Here is a 15,181-nt window from a genome sequence, read left to right as displayed (position 1 = left end):
TTTTATGTTGTGTACATGACCGAGATCAAAACCAGGGTTTGGAATATTTGTATGTTGCAAATTTCAACAGCAGCAAGTAAATAAAGTCAAGGACACTAAACTGAGCCAAGCGAAAGAAAATCATTCACTTATTTGTTCACAACAATGAACAAATCTAGGCTTAAATGGTAAGATTTTCTGCAGGTAAACAAGTAAATACAGTCGTGTTGTCTTCTAAAGTACAAAGAACTCTTGTGTATATATTTCGATGAACAAAGCAAATAAATTCATAATTTTCAGTCTTTTATTGAGCTTCAAATTGTTTAAAGGCCGATTATTTCTTTAAATAGTTTATGATTGACAAAACAGTTGATTATTAGTTTATTTTGGATATTGTCAAGAAACAATCAGCTTAGGTTAGCTCTAACAATATCAAAGTTATTGAATGCTAACCTACATTCAGTACATGCATCATTACCTCTGTGTGTCACGCATTGTCTGCACATGAGGTGGTGACAGGGAAGATGATAAAAAACAACATTTCTAGAAGTAGGCTCCGAGTGGCAGGACACGCAAACATGGACGGCTGCTTCTGAAAAAAATAAATATTAAATGAATATTAAATAAAAATAAAATATTTCAATTAATAATAAATTTATTCATATTTATTTTTAGCAATGTTTAAATTATTACCATTTTTGTATTGCATACAATTATTTGATTACTGGGGCACAATTGACACATGTTGGTTTTATTATGTCCTGCCCCATAAATAAAAAATGGCAACGAATATGTTCAGAGAACACTCATTTTTATGCTAAAATGTCTTGATTGTTGTCCCAAAAGTTATTTGTAAGAATAATTGAATTTTTTATTGATTTTGAATGGAAGCCTAGACATTTTAACATTCAACAATTTGTCTGCAAGCAATACTATAAAATCTTATCCTGAAGAACTTTAATAATCCCAAACCCAATATTAATTCCCATCACAGGGTTCTGAATTCTGATTGGTTAATTAAATCAATGAAAACATCATTAAACATTCCAGTCTTGTCTTTTTAGTATCCTCATAATCTGTACAGGATCTACTCAGTACCTGATTGAAATATACAACAAGTTGCATGTATTACCGTATTTATTCAAGTACATGCGCCGCTTTGAATAAACTCCCCACCCCCATAGAACATCATTTTGAATAAACGCCCCTCCTCCCTCGAATAAATTCCTCGGAGCCCTTATTTATTTCCTCGAATAAATGACCCGCCACATGCATATACACAATACTGTAATACAACACATTTCTATTTGTAGTAGAATTCATTGATCTACAATTTATCAAGCATCTTATACTGTGTTTTATAACTTCTCAATATTAATTGTGTTGTATTTGCTCATATCTGGGGGTGCAACAATGCCATATTACACCCAAATAAATGTCTCCCTCAAATGAATGCATCCCTAAAAACCTGAACAATAAATGCCCCAAGCCATTTATTTGAATATATATAGTATGTTTTTATAACCAGTTGTAATGCGAAACAGAAAAGTTTAAGTACAATTTCTAATTCACCCAGCAGACCTCTACTAACTACCTGTTAAGTTTTCCAATCAAAACATGGCAAGGAAGGCATGGTTATAATACCTATATGTTCCTTTAGGCTCTATTGCACCTGTGTTTGATCAAAGGATGTACAAGGGACAAATATTTGCTTTAAACTGATATTGTAAGAACGGAAGCCTGCTGAGTGATAGATTCTTATTTCCTGACCTGGGGTCATGTTTCTTTCCCAGATTCTAGTCTTAAATTCCAGACACTAATTTCAAATAAATACACATTTTTCTGTTACATTGTTAGATAATATTTGTTCGGCTAGAGTGATGTAAGTGCCTAAATATGGTAGAGATATGCCCAAATACGGTAGTGAAATGACATCACCATATATGTCCATATATGGGCACATCACATTTTTTGTCACATAAATAGACAGAGCCTTACATTACCTGTAGAATTTGGAATATTAATTTGTCTGTAGTTCGGTCTTGCTGCTTCGATACTTTTCATTGCTTCCTCCAAACTATTTGCTAGCTTTTGTTCATGGGTAGTAGCTAAAAAAACAAACAATTATTTAAACATTGACGATTAATTGAGGGTGGATTCATACAAGGAAGTCAAGATTTCTTGCCATAAATGTCGGGTGATGTTTTCCTGAATGTTCATGTTCCCAACTAGTCATCCATTTATATATAAAAAGTACTGAAGAAGTCAATCTGTGGCATCTGTAGTAAGGACCCCGAGACCGGACTTTCTTCAAGTTTTAGTTGATAGAAGTTTTGAAAATATAATAGCAAGGAGTTATACAATGTATAAATTTTATTAAAAATGTTAATATGTAATTTTAATTTTGTGTATATATTCAATTGATCGATAACTGAGAACTAGAAACACAAGCGAATAATAATATCAATGGTTACCTATATATACATGCAGACTGTAACAAACCAAATATATTTCTTAACTTGATTTACCTGTTTGTGTTTTACTGATTTTGTTTTTAGAAATGTGTTCATCTATTGCTTTGCAGTTTCTTTTTATAGCCATTATGGGTTGTACATTTGTAGACACAGCCCTGTAAGTATGCTTGTCTAGTCTACCTACACTTGAGCTTGCATTACCATTCTCAATTTTTAATCTCTTTGGTTTACTTCCTAAAAGTGAATGTGTTCCATTTGATATTGTATCAACTTTGTTTTTGCTCATTGCAATTTTAGAAACATTTGCTTCAATGTTTGTCTTTAACCTACCAGAGGTTCGCGGAACTGTATCAAATTCCTTTCCGGCTGTTAACAGAAACTTATCAATACGAGTTTTAAGTCCTGCATTAGGTATTGGCTTAGAAGTACTTGAGAAAGGAACACCAGTGAAAGGGTCAGCTTTTGCCCGACCCCACTGAGCATTAGATACTTCAAAGCGATCAAGGGTTGATTGGTCAACAGTGTAACCGGAAGGAAGTAGAACAGGTAGTGCCATGACCTCAAATGTAATGGGGTCAATGAACTCTTCAGGGCATTTTGCTTCATTTATTTCAGGTTCACTTCCAAATGAAACACAGTCAGCGGAGTCTTTAAGTACCTCCTTCTTTTTCGGAAGTTCTTTTGGTAGTTTTAAACTTGTGAAAATCGTTATGATTGAATTAAGTACAGTTTGGTTGTTTGAGAAGGAAGGTTGCCCCCAAACTTCAAGCTTTCTTAAACACGGCACTGTTGCACCAAAAACGCGAACAATTCGTATGGTCATGTGACTGACATCTGTTAATGCCTTGCTTCGGTGATGATGTAATTGTCTTGTAATTATGTTGTCTTCATGGTTTGCAAGGTTGCCGGAGAAAGCGTTGAACGGTTTCCTGGCATTGAATTTCTTGTTTTCAAAATGGAATAATTCTATATCTGGATTCTGAGAAAATCCTTTACCGACTAACACCTGTGAATCATATGAAGTTACTGTTGAACCTTCATCTGCACGACTGTCACGGTTGAATGACCTTTTGTTACTTGGAACAGACTTGGTATATATTTCAAAAGAAGATGAGCGTTGCCTGCCAACAGAGGGTGCTATAACTACACTATAAACTGAAATGTTGCAAACAAATTCCAGAGTAATAGATAATGGTGGTTTCATGAAACTTTCAGCCATAAATCCTTGGTTTGATCTTCTAAAATCTGGACTTATCAAATTACTGATTTCATATCCATCAGCAGAAACAGTTGACGTTCTTATTTTTGGTTTGTACATGGGAAGGCAGAAATTGATGGCCATTCTTGCTTTAAAACCTAAAAAAAAAAACACTATTATAAATAACGTTGTTTGTTGAACATCTTAATTAATTCAATAATTAATCTTTTTATTAATATTAATAAAACTGTAATAAAAAAATTACAGTATCCAGCCCATAGCCATATTATAAAATAAAATTAGGCCTAGGCTTAGCCTAAACATAGAAAAACATACATTTTAGTGCTTTTTGATGATATACAATGATGAGCTTAGAAGTAGGGGGATCCAGTCAAGTCGCCCCATCGCAAAGTCGCCCCATACAAAGTCGCCCAATACAAAGTCGCCCCGGCACAGTCGCCCCATCGCAAAGTCGCCCCATTTCAAAGTTGCCCCATCGCAAAGTCGCCCCATCGCAAAGTCGCCTCAACGCAAAGTCGCCCTATCGCAAAGTCGCCCACGGTTTTATTTTGGTATGACTATGAAGCGCCGCCGCTAGTAGTACGCTGTTTTAATCATATCGGTTGCGTTTGATATCGATTGCGTTGTTACTTTGGTCGCGCTAAATGTCGTATACATTATAATGTTTATCCTATTATATACATAATTTGTGTTTTTATTTTTATTTTACAGGTTTTAATGGAGTGATGTACTTTTTAGAAATTATTAAAAAAATAGTCCCTAATTGTTTGAAAGTTCTAAAAAGATTATCCCCGATTTATAGTTTCGAAAATGTTAATTTAATATGATTTTAAAATTAGTTACCAGAGCCACAATTACGAATCTTTCTTCAACCTACACGTGGATACCAGCTCATTTTTTAGGATAATATAATAAGTGTATAAATGTGTAGTAGGCCTTCGTATCATGTGCGTGTTTTTTGAAAAGGGGAATCCCCAACGGGCAGCAGAAAGACGTCGTAGCAGCTGTGAGGAAACAGATACCAGAAGGCGCAGCTCCGATTGGTTTCAGAGAATGTTTCAGATTGCGAGTCGCTTTTTATTCAACAGCAGAATGATCATTTTACTGAAGAAATTCTTTTCAACCCTTTTGGTTATAGAACATTCTAATTATCATGCCTAATAAATATCCTCATATGGGGTGTTTATTTAATTTTAAATTGAACAAGACAGTGAAGAGGCACGGAATAATACCTACACGGACATACGACGAATACATACACACACGCACGTCATCATTTACGACATATAGTGGTGATATAATGCAATTTTATAATGGATATAATGATGGGATTGCCTTTCCAGGCTTATAATCAATGTTCATTGTAATACTATGAAAACTGAATGTTTATAAATAAATTGTTTTACGTAATTTGTTGCATATAAAATAAAAGTCACAGATGTAGCCTACGTTCCCTATCAAATATTTCACATTTAAATAATTATGTACTGTTAAATGACATTATGCTGAATAATACTATAATCTTAAACTATGTTTACAAATTGTCATTTTTGAAGGCACACATCTTTCTCATCATAGACCTGTAAAATAAAAACAAAAATCAATTATTAATATAATATAGGCCTAATAATAATATATATTCATCGACCAAAGTAAAAATAATCTAGATCGTATAACATCATTTTATCGCGACCAAAATTAAACGCGACCGATTTCGAACGCGACTGATATCGTAAAACTCCGGCTGGGTTTCCCCATCTTCAGATGGTGCGTTGTAGTGCGACAACGGCGGAGTAATTACGGGGGTTTCCCTCTGGTGAGCTAGCACGTTAGTGCGACCGCGCGCGGAGTGATTAGTTGGGGCTTCCTCTCTGATGATGGGGGATGATGATGGGGGATGATGATCGTGTGACCTGAGACACATGGCGGGGCTTCCCCTTTTATGCCTACACGTTCCGTGTTATTTTGTGTATCATTGCGACATTTTACGCACTTTTAAAACTATTTTTTAACGTTTTGGGGCGACTTTGACGATGGGGCGACTTTGCGTTGGGGCGACTTTGCGGTGGGCCGACTTTGCGATGGGGCGACTTTGCGGTGGGGCGACTGTGTCGGAGCGACTTTGCGATGGGGCGACTTTGCGATGGGGCGACTGTGTAAGGGGCGACTTTGTATGGGGCGACTTTGCGATGGGGCGACTTGACTAGCATCCTAGGCAGGTACCTAACTAGCTAACTTAGACTCTAAGGCTAGCCTAGGCTAGGTAGGGCCTAAGTGAGAGGCTAGACTGAGGAGCCGACCGAGGAGTGAGATGCCTAAAGGCTGAAAGGCTAGTAGAGTAGTAGTACTAGTACGAAGTAGTAGTAGTACCTAGGCCTAGCCTCTATCTAGGCCTAGGCTAGATATCGAATTTTTACAATTTTATGATTGCAGGATGTTGTAGACAACTCGTGAGTAGGTTGGATGAAGATTTTGAGTAATTTTAAGGGGTGGGTACGAAACTGCATTAGCGCTAGTAGTAGTGTGTAGGCTGGACGGTCACCGCCTGGCCTACTCTAGCTAGTTAGTAGTAACAGTAGTACTAGGCCTATTCTGAAATATAAAGTTGACATTGTATTACCAAACAATTGCTTAACTAAAAGCAGGCCTAGCTAGCTAGGCCGCCCGCCTGCACACACTCTTTTTGCTCATCAATCACGACTATTATTATGATTATTCGACTGGTCTATTTTGAGGAGACTAGCTCTTCGGTGTACACTTGTTGTTGTACAGTGGATCTTTGTTTTTTCGGCCCTCTCGACCACACCAGTCGAACACAATTACTGCGTGTAAAAGATGATTGAGGGCGCTAATTTCAAAAACAAAAAGTTAATAACATTTCCATATTTTTTTTTCGTTTGTTTTCTACTGATTTTTTATGTAATTATTCAATTTTAGTTATCTGGAATAGGTAAGTATAAGTTTATATTATATTGTGTCGCCTACCATTCCCTTCTTCCCGTCATTACTAAATATCAATGGCTCTTTTTTTCTAGGCCTAGCCATGGAGTTAGCTTACACCTAGCTAGATAGATAGGCCTAGCTAGCCTAGTAGGAGGCCCTAACACTAGGCCTTGGCCTAGAAAAGTTAAGCATGTAATTAGCACGAATTTCGGATGATTCAACCCCGAGAAGATTCGGCCCAAAAGTGGGCTTCACTTTGTTGAGTCGAAACGTCACCAAACCAATGATTGTTAATATAATAATTTAATATACATTTTTGTGGTATACTTTAGTTTTACTAAATACTATTTATCAAGTTTTTAAAGCCTTTAAAAACTTGATATAAATAGTATTTATGTTAATAAAGGTGCTTACCTTTCCCTTTTAATAACAAATTGTATTGATATTTCCAATGTTGTTGTTGATATACGGTAGGTAGGTAGTGTTGTGAGTTTCAGTCAGCACTGTGATGGCCTAATAAGCAGTACGTAGGCGGGGCCGAATGGTCCAATCCCGTCGAGAAAGTTGCAGGTCTCTCTGCAGCCGGTCCAGATGGAAACAGGCGTCAAACACTTTGGCCGCCGAACCAAGCAAGGCTGATATTCCCTGCACAATCGGTGGCGTTGCCACTGATTTACCATCCTTAGGTGCCGGGGCATCGCGCTTGGTCAGTCGCTCTCCATGCTCTCTTCCTGTCGCTTTCCTCTTCGTCGGCTTTTTGGCGGTCTGGTGCCTTGCCGGCTCCTCCTCCTCAGCCCGACGAACACACTCCTTCAACAGCTCTTCACCAAAAGAAGCAATGAGAGCAATCACACAACGCCAGTGTATGAGAGCCGACGGGTGGCTGATAACCGGAGCTATCGTGAGAGGCGGGGGCCTCTTTCCCCCAATCACCCGTGTCAGCATATGGATGGCACCACGAGTTTTCCTATTCGGAGGTAGGACGTCAGTGCCATCCCCCATTAGGTGCTGGACGTTGAGGCAGCATGTCAAGTCCTCCGGTGTTTTGCCTTTGCCAAGGCCCTCCGCTGCCAAGCTGGTGAGTGCCCGCCACTGCACTCGTGCCCTCCGCCAAGAACTTCGTTCCAGTGGTCGAAAACATGCTGGAGCATGCATCTTCGTGACATGGACTCGCATGTTGCCCACTGGACCACATCCCAGATGGCAGATTGGTTTCTTGGCTGGGGTGCTCGCCACCGGGCAAGCCCCTCCCGTATCCCCAGCCACTGCTTCCTCTTTCGGGGTCGATTCCTCCTGTGCACCCGGACTAACCAGGAGCACATCTTCCTCCATTTCGGAAACCTCCGTCTCACTTCCGTCAGCGAACGGTAACTGATCCATATCTGAGGGAGAAGATTCTCAAAAAATTTCATCTGGTTTCAAATATATATTAAATAAATCAATGTTAACTTTTTGGTTAAACCAGTTGACAAGTACTTACTTGCTACGTTTCAGCTACTTTCAGTAGCCTTGATCACGCAAATGACGTTGACATGATGTTCTGTCATTCGTCATAGTTCGGTGACTTGCGCCATCTTTCGTCTGATGTTCAGCTTTCTGCTGGTGTCCCCCTTTGGATGCTCGGATGTCCCTTTTTATTAAGTCATCATAGATGTGGCTCAGTTCATGTCCTCCCTGGTCTCTGTTGATGTTCATATTTGTTTTTCTTATCCAAATGGCTTCTTTTATTTTTCTTGATAAGTAGTGTTGTTCTTTGTCTAATATTTTTGTATTTTCAAAATCCGGTATGTGATTTTCTATGGTGGCGTGATCTGTGATAGCTGATTTGTGTAGAATTTTAGATTGTGAGTGGCGAGCGCTCCTGGTTCTTGTCCCTACCGTATTTTTTTCCACGTCTGTTTTGTGTTCTATTATTCTTGTTTTTAATGCTCTGCCTGTTTCCCCTATGTATACCTTCTTGCAGTTGTGGCAACCTACTTGGTAGACTATACCACACTGTTGATCTTTGTCAATCTTGTCTTTAGGATGAACGAGACTTTCTCTTAATTTGTTTTTGGGAGTGATATATGTATTTATATTGTGCTGTTTCAATGTTCTTCTTAGCCTTTGAGTCATCCCTTCGACATACGGTAAACCAATGTTGACTCTGGATTTTTCTTTATCTGTTGTTATTTCTTTGTCTTTGTTTGCTTTTCTATGTTCCCTTTTGTCTTTAACTCTTTTAAAACTCCAGTCTGGATATCCGCATGTTGATAAAGCTGCTTTTATATGGCTCATTTCTTGTTTTTGTCCTTCTTCTGTTGATACGATGGATTCACATCTGTCCACTAGGGTGTTGACTACGCTAAGTTTGTGTTCGAGTGGATGATTTGATTGAAAGTGTAGGTATTGGTCTGTGTGTGTCGATTTTCTGTACACTGATGTTTTTATGTTACCATTGTCTTGAATAGTGATTAGAGTATCAAGAAAAGGGATGGTGTTGTTTTTCATGTTCTCCATAGTGAATTTTATTTGGCCTGTCTGGTCAATGGTGTTTAGATGTTGGAGGAGTTCTTCTTCAAATCCAATTGGTACAATTGCCAAGACATCGTCTACATATCTGCGCCAGAAAATCGGTTTGATATGTGATGGTGCTGTTTCTGTGGCACGTTGTTCCAAGTCTTCCATGAATATATTTGCCATTATGGGGCTGACAGGACTGCCCATTGCCATTCCCTCTTTTTGTCTGTAAATATCACCATTAAATGTGAAATATGTCGTGTTAAGAACTAGGCTTAACAGCTCCATGATGTCCTCCGTTTTCAAATTGGTGTTTAATTTTCTTTGGACTTGTTCCAGGATCTTAGTTTCTTTCAGTAAAGTGTTGTGTGTTATATTGATTGTTGGTTTTATAGGTGTCTTTGTGAATAGAGATATAACATCAAAGGATACAAGTGTGTGTTTTTCTATGTCTATGTTGTTCAGTGCTTTTATGTCGACTGCTAATTGTTTAGAGTTTTCCACATGGAATTCTGTGTTTCCAACCAACGGTGATAATAATTTTGAGAGCAATTTGGAGACTTCGTAGTATATTGTATTGATATTGTCTACGATTGGGCGTAATGGATTGTTCTGTTTGTGGATTTTAGGTGTGCAGTATAGTCGTGGGATGATTTCTGCAGTGGGGAAGAGTTTGGTTTTCCATTGATATGTTATTTTCTTTTCTTCTAGTAATCTGTTTAGGATTTCCACAAGGTTTCTCTTGTATTTCTTTGTAGGGTCCTTTTTAAGTTTTTCGTACACATCCCCATCTTTCATCATGGTGTTTACCTTACGTTTGTAATCAGGGGTGTTCATGATCACCGTAGCTCTGCCTTTATCTGCCGGTAAGATCATGATGTTTTTGTCTTTTTTAAGGCTATGTATGGCTGAATGTTGCTCTTTTGTGATATTTGTTTGTGGTGGTTTGGTGGTTTTTAAAATGCTAGTAACCTTACCTCGTACAATATCTCTTTCCGCTTCAGTTATTTGTTCACAGGCTACTTCAGTGGCTACGATCACATCCTGGATGGGTAGCGTTTCTTTGGCAATCGCAAAATTCAGGCCTTTTTCTAGTATGTCGTGCTCGATCGGTGATAGATTCCTGTCTGACAAATTTACTACCCATTTTTCTTTCAATATCGTGCCGTTCAAATCTATTTTTTTGTTTATGTTATTTCTTAGTTTCTTCGCCTTTTCTTCCCACCATGAGAGTTTGTTTACATGTCGTTCCTTTGTTTTGATAAACTCTGACTCTTGACATTTCTGTATGAAGTTCCGGATATTGTTCCTATCCCCCCCGTTCGTAATATTTTGATCTAGTTTTCTTTCTAGTACTACTTTTCTTTGATCTAGATTTTCTATATTGTTGGTGATTACCCTAATCCGTTCTCTTATTAGTTGTTTTTCCGCTTGTTTTATGATGCTGTGAGCTTTTTCCGTGTTTATTGGACAGCTGAGACGTAGACTCGGGGGTGTGATGTTTTTACGTTTACATTGTAATGTAAAAACCCTATGGTTCCGTTGGCGGGAAACCTTCCTCACTAATTTTTCTTCTTGGCGAACAATATTTATTGTTTCCTCACCATAGATCGTACGTATGAGGGAGAAGAGAAGGTAAAAGTGAGTACTTAATTGTTAACTGAGGGCTTGCAGTCCGCACATCGATATAAATCGATGTCCAAGGCCTCAGATGGTGCAATATTCACACATGCACCGTGGTACCACACCTCGCAATAGTCACATTGTATCATAAATAAATAAATAAAGATGCAAACAATTCACTTTCAAAATTCCTCCCGTGGTCTGAGTGTAACAGAAAAGGTACACCGAATCTAGAGAAAAAGTCCCTTACTAGGGCTCTAGCGGTTACATCTGAAGAAGCAAGCTGCTTCGCCTGGTCTCATGAAACGCATGAGCTGATCCAGTTGATTACGCATGGCGGCAGTCTCCGTGTTCACGGTGTTCTCCACCCGTCCCAGATTGGTGTTCAACGTCTGGAAATTACTCTCCACATCGGCCAAACGGGCCTCCGTAGTAGGAGTATTGTTGGTGGGTGGCACCAATGTCACAGTTCGAGGCTGATTCTGGCCGTCAGTAGGTGCGGGTTTCGGAGGAACCCGAGCTGGTGCTGGCCTCTGGAACGTTACACGGTTTCCCCTCATAGGCCTTCCTCGCACCTGCTTAATAGACACCTCTTCGCCAATTTCACCCTCGGTATCGTCCTGGTCTTCTGAAGGTAGCTGAAAAGATAGTGGGGGGTACAAAAGAAGTACGGACCGTGGACCTAACATGAGGTTTCACGGTATCCTTAACCTTACTGTTACGTTTACTATATAGCCTATAGCCTATAACTATCATATTTTTCAAACTCTCTAATAGCTCTGGGGATAGTAGAACAGTGCTTGTGCAGGACGTGTCTACCTACTTCTCCGTCCCTGCACCCAATACAGAACCTAACTACAGCATGCTCCTGGATCCACTCCTTGGGCAAATCCTTAAACGTCTTTCTAGTTAAGGTAAGCACTCTATCTCCCCATTCCTCTATTGTCTCCTCCTCAGATTGAAAGCTTTAATGATTTGCCTAAAGCCCACATCAGCATCCATTTCTAACAGATTTACATAGAACTCAGCTGCCGCACCCTCTACACACCAAGTAAGGACATCCTTACTTTCACGGTTCGTGAGTTCCTGCTCATCTATAAATGAAGCCAACCGTTGCTTAAAAAAGGACCAGTTGTCTCCCCTACCCCTAAATGTTAGAGACCTAGGTATATCCTTCTTATGCACCCGCCTACGTTCTAAAGGACACTGTCTTCATAGTGCCTCATTCTCGGGGTAGTCCTAAGACATTCCACTGCTGTCCTAGCCCCTGCACTATGTCTATCGGATTCTCTACTCCTATCCGTGTCGGCACCATCCCCACTTAGGTCACTATCGCTAGTCGATGGAGATCTGCGGCGAGACCTAGCTTTAGACCTAGCGGTTTTAGAGTGTCTCTGGGGAACTCTTTCCTCCTCCTCGTCCCTAGAGCTAAAACATGAATCTAGGTTTATGGGGGGATGGCCTTTTGATATAGGACTATAGGTCCTGCAGTAGAATACATACCTGGTACGTCTAATAAAGGAGTGGCCTGAGGCGAGGCCCCCGTCATTCTGCACCATATGTGCCCCTCCCATATCTACAGATGTGGACCCCTGCGACCCTCTCCTGGCCGTTCTATTTTGCTGGTCCAACAGGGGTGACACATTGTCATCATCCCCACCTAAACTCGGATTTGGTTGGAAATCCAGGTATTCCACCAACCTGGCAGTACCGGCTAATCCGTGTATTTGTTGTATGTTGGAGGACGTGATATTTCCGTGGGTGAACCGCCATTTAATTATTTTCCCTGCTCTCTTCTTGCCTACATTAGGAACTCCGTGAAGATCGTACACAGAACAGAAGTTAACCAGAACCTTAATAGACATGATCTAAAAATGGTCTCTCTTCTATTGGGTTGTTATGCTCCTAAATCTAGTTACAGTGTATGACAGATGTTATTAAGCAAAGAGTGTACGATACAAATTAAAGTACTGCTAGACGTAATAAAAATTACAGGCACAACAGTATTATACAGATATTGCCTGCTTAGAGGTGAAATATAAGATTTGACATCCCCGAGGGAATGATATTATGTTCGAGGGAATATATATATCCCGAAGCGGCAGCTGAGGGATATATATAATTCCCCGAGAACATAATATCATCCCGAGGGGATGTTAAATCTTATATTTTACCGATATAAAAGGCGATATCTGTTATATTACATAGCCAAGAACAAGTCTGCTGGGTCGGGTGAAGCTAGGCTAGGCATATATCTAAGCCTCCTTGTTGTATTGTATGTAAACAAGCTGCCTAGGCCTAGACACCTTACCTTGCGAAGAATAATATACAGATAATTACTAATTAATGATTCCTTGGCAATAAAATATTCACTAGCCTAGGTCGTTTAAATAATAACAGAAGAATTTCCATCAATAAGCCTACATTAATAATAATAATATTATCATAGGCCGAATAAATAACAATTCGTCTTCTTTCTTCGAGCCGAATCACCGGATGTTCAGTTGCGAGTATCGTGCGTCGCGCGCGTACCGGTTACTACTGTGAGTATTAACCAATCACAAATGGTCTTTCATCACATCTAGGGAGGACTAATAACAAATGAGGGCGCTATGTATGCATAGTTTAAATAGTTTAGTTGATTAATTTCTTCAAGCAAGTTCCGTGGCGCAGCGCGTGAAGCGTTGTCTTGTAATGGAGTGACAATTCCACCGCATTCCATCGCAGGTTCAAGATCCAGTAGATGACTTTTGTTTAACGCGAGTGTTGCCACACGAAAATTACACAGTCAATATCATCGAACTCGAGAATTTATATGATTAATGACAGGGACACGATAATTACGCGAAAATTACTCAGTCAATATCATCGTTCTCGAGGATATATACGATTTACGATCCTCGCAGTGGTAGTCATGTGACGCAGTTTCAACCAATCACGTTCACGTATTTACATAGGCTATGTAATATAATAAAATATCGTCAATGCAGTAACACAAACACAATATTGCAAAATGGCTGTTGAAGATACGGCCTAATAAACTGCCCACTAATACTTCAACAACAGCAAAAAATACAACTCCCGGTACGTATCGACTAACCCCGTCGATACGCTAATCAGCAAGTATCCAAATGCCACATTACTGCGTGGTCGGAGGGGTGGTCTGTTGACCCAGCGGGCGCCGTTTACAACAGTAGTAACTGACAATTGTACAAACACACATTTAGCACATGTCTATGTGTGACCATTTTTTAGTAATATTTGAAGGGAAAAATTCATTAAAAAATTACAGATTTAGATTTTCACAATCGTACAGAAGAACTAACCGGACATCTCTATTATAGTTTACAAGAAGGAATACATTGAAACTGCTAAGGAAGGCAATATTCCTCGCTGTCAGACACTGACGTACAAACACGTCAGCCAAATTCGACCAAAGTGCCATTGGTCACAACCTATCACCCGCATTTTTCGGATAAAACAATCAATTAATTGTCTAACCAAAAATGTCATTTATCTCATATAATGTACAGTACTGTAATATTTGTGGTAAACAATACGTCAGAGAAACAAAAAACACTCTCCATATGAAAATGACAAAACAGATCAGCTATCAAAATATTCAAGCTTGATCAACCTGTAGCCGAACATTTTAAATCAGCTGGTCACTCGATTGCAAATTTCAGAGTTATTGTAATAGACCACGATGTCAAATGGAGCGACCAAACTCGAAAAAGACAAACAAAACCACTGGGAATTACTACTTAACACCACAAAACCTTTGGGACTTAACATTAGGAACATACTCCTAGATCGATAAAATTATTCCACCATTATTAACCACCATTTGAGTTGTTTTTTAGTTAAATTTAAAGACTTTTTACAGGTTAGACCGCAATATATGGTCTAACGACTACTTGCTATGTCACAAATTATAACTGGCTAAGCGCTAAGACTGCTTATAGCCCCATGACATTATATTCTGAATATTAACTTTACATTACTTGTAATTCTAGCTTTACAAATCTTGTTAATTCAGAATTCATTATCCATTTTTTTTCCCATTCATGTTTAATTAACTTGAAAATTTATTTAATTTTACCTTTTTAGATGGTGAGCTCTGTTCATCAGAATGTCATATTTAAACACAGTTTGCATGTGTTGTTTATTGCTTGGTTCAGTATTAGCCAGCAACTATGTATTTGATGTAGACAGTAGTACAGTTGTAGCGAAGATGGATCATTTTTGGGAGAGCACTGGTTTTTGGTAAGGTTGACACATCTTCAAAATGGCTACCTTATTTTAAACATACAAAGCTAAAGATAAATGCTATTCAAGCAAACAAAGAGTTGCCAACTGGGTGGCAATTCTTTGAATAGTATTGACGGTTGGAAGGTCTGAGGGTATGTTCAGACTCACGCAAAATGTACGGTAATCCGTTAAA

At 39.1% G+C, this 15,181-nt stretch overlaps 2 protein-coding genes across 7 annotated transcripts in view; one reads left to right on the top strand and one right to left on the bottom strand.

Annotated features, from left to right (window-relative positions):
• Positions 1-261: 261 nt before the first annotated feature.
• Positions 262-6,456, bottom strand: LOC144837881 (RING finger protein 37-like). 2 transcript variants are annotated; one of them, XM_078693191.1, is made up of 4 exons: positions 6,293-6,456; positions 2,508-3,809; positions 1,983-2,087; positions 262-568 (listed from the first exon to the last, which is right to left on the bottom strand). In XM_078693191.1, the coding sequence occupies exons 2-4, from the start codon at positions 3,793-3,795 to the stop codon at positions 387-389; spliced, it is 1,575 nt and encodes a 524-aa protein (XP_078549317.1). In that variant the 5' UTR covers positions 3,796-3,809; positions 6,293-6,456; the 3' UTR covers positions 262-386. The 2 variants fall into 2 exon arrangements, with proteins under 2 accessions (XP_078549317.1, XP_078549316.1); XM_078693190.1 differs by having other exon boundaries at positions 262-571; positions 6,293-6,452.
• A 72-nt stretch (positions 6,457-6,528) lies between these two features.
• The window catches only part of LOC144837872 (alpha-L-iduronidase-like), an 87,023-nt gene continuing 78,370 nt past the window's right edge, over positions 6,529-15,181 (top strand). For all 5 annotated transcript variants that reach the window (XR_013611562.1, XR_013611561.1, XR_013611563.1 and 2 more), the window contains exons 1-2: positions 6,529-6,622; positions 14,848-15,003. Coding sequence is in view for 1 of the 5 variants with exons in the window: in XM_078693174.1 (XP_078549300.1) it covers positions 14,870-15,003 (134 nt within the window). In the remaining 4 variants the exon portion in view is untranslated. The remainder of the gene's footprint in view (positions 6,623-14,847; positions 15,004-15,181) is intronic.

The sequence above is a fragment of the Antedon bifida genome, chromosome 3 (assembly GCF_963402885.1).
Source record: "Antedon bifida chromosome 3, ecAntBifi1.1, whole genome shotgun sequence".
Taxonomy (NCBI): domain Eukaryota; kingdom Metazoa; phylum Echinodermata; class Crinoidea; order Comatulida; family Antedonidae; genus Antedon; species Antedon bifida.
This window is presented reverse-complemented; position numbering and strand designations above follow the sequence as displayed.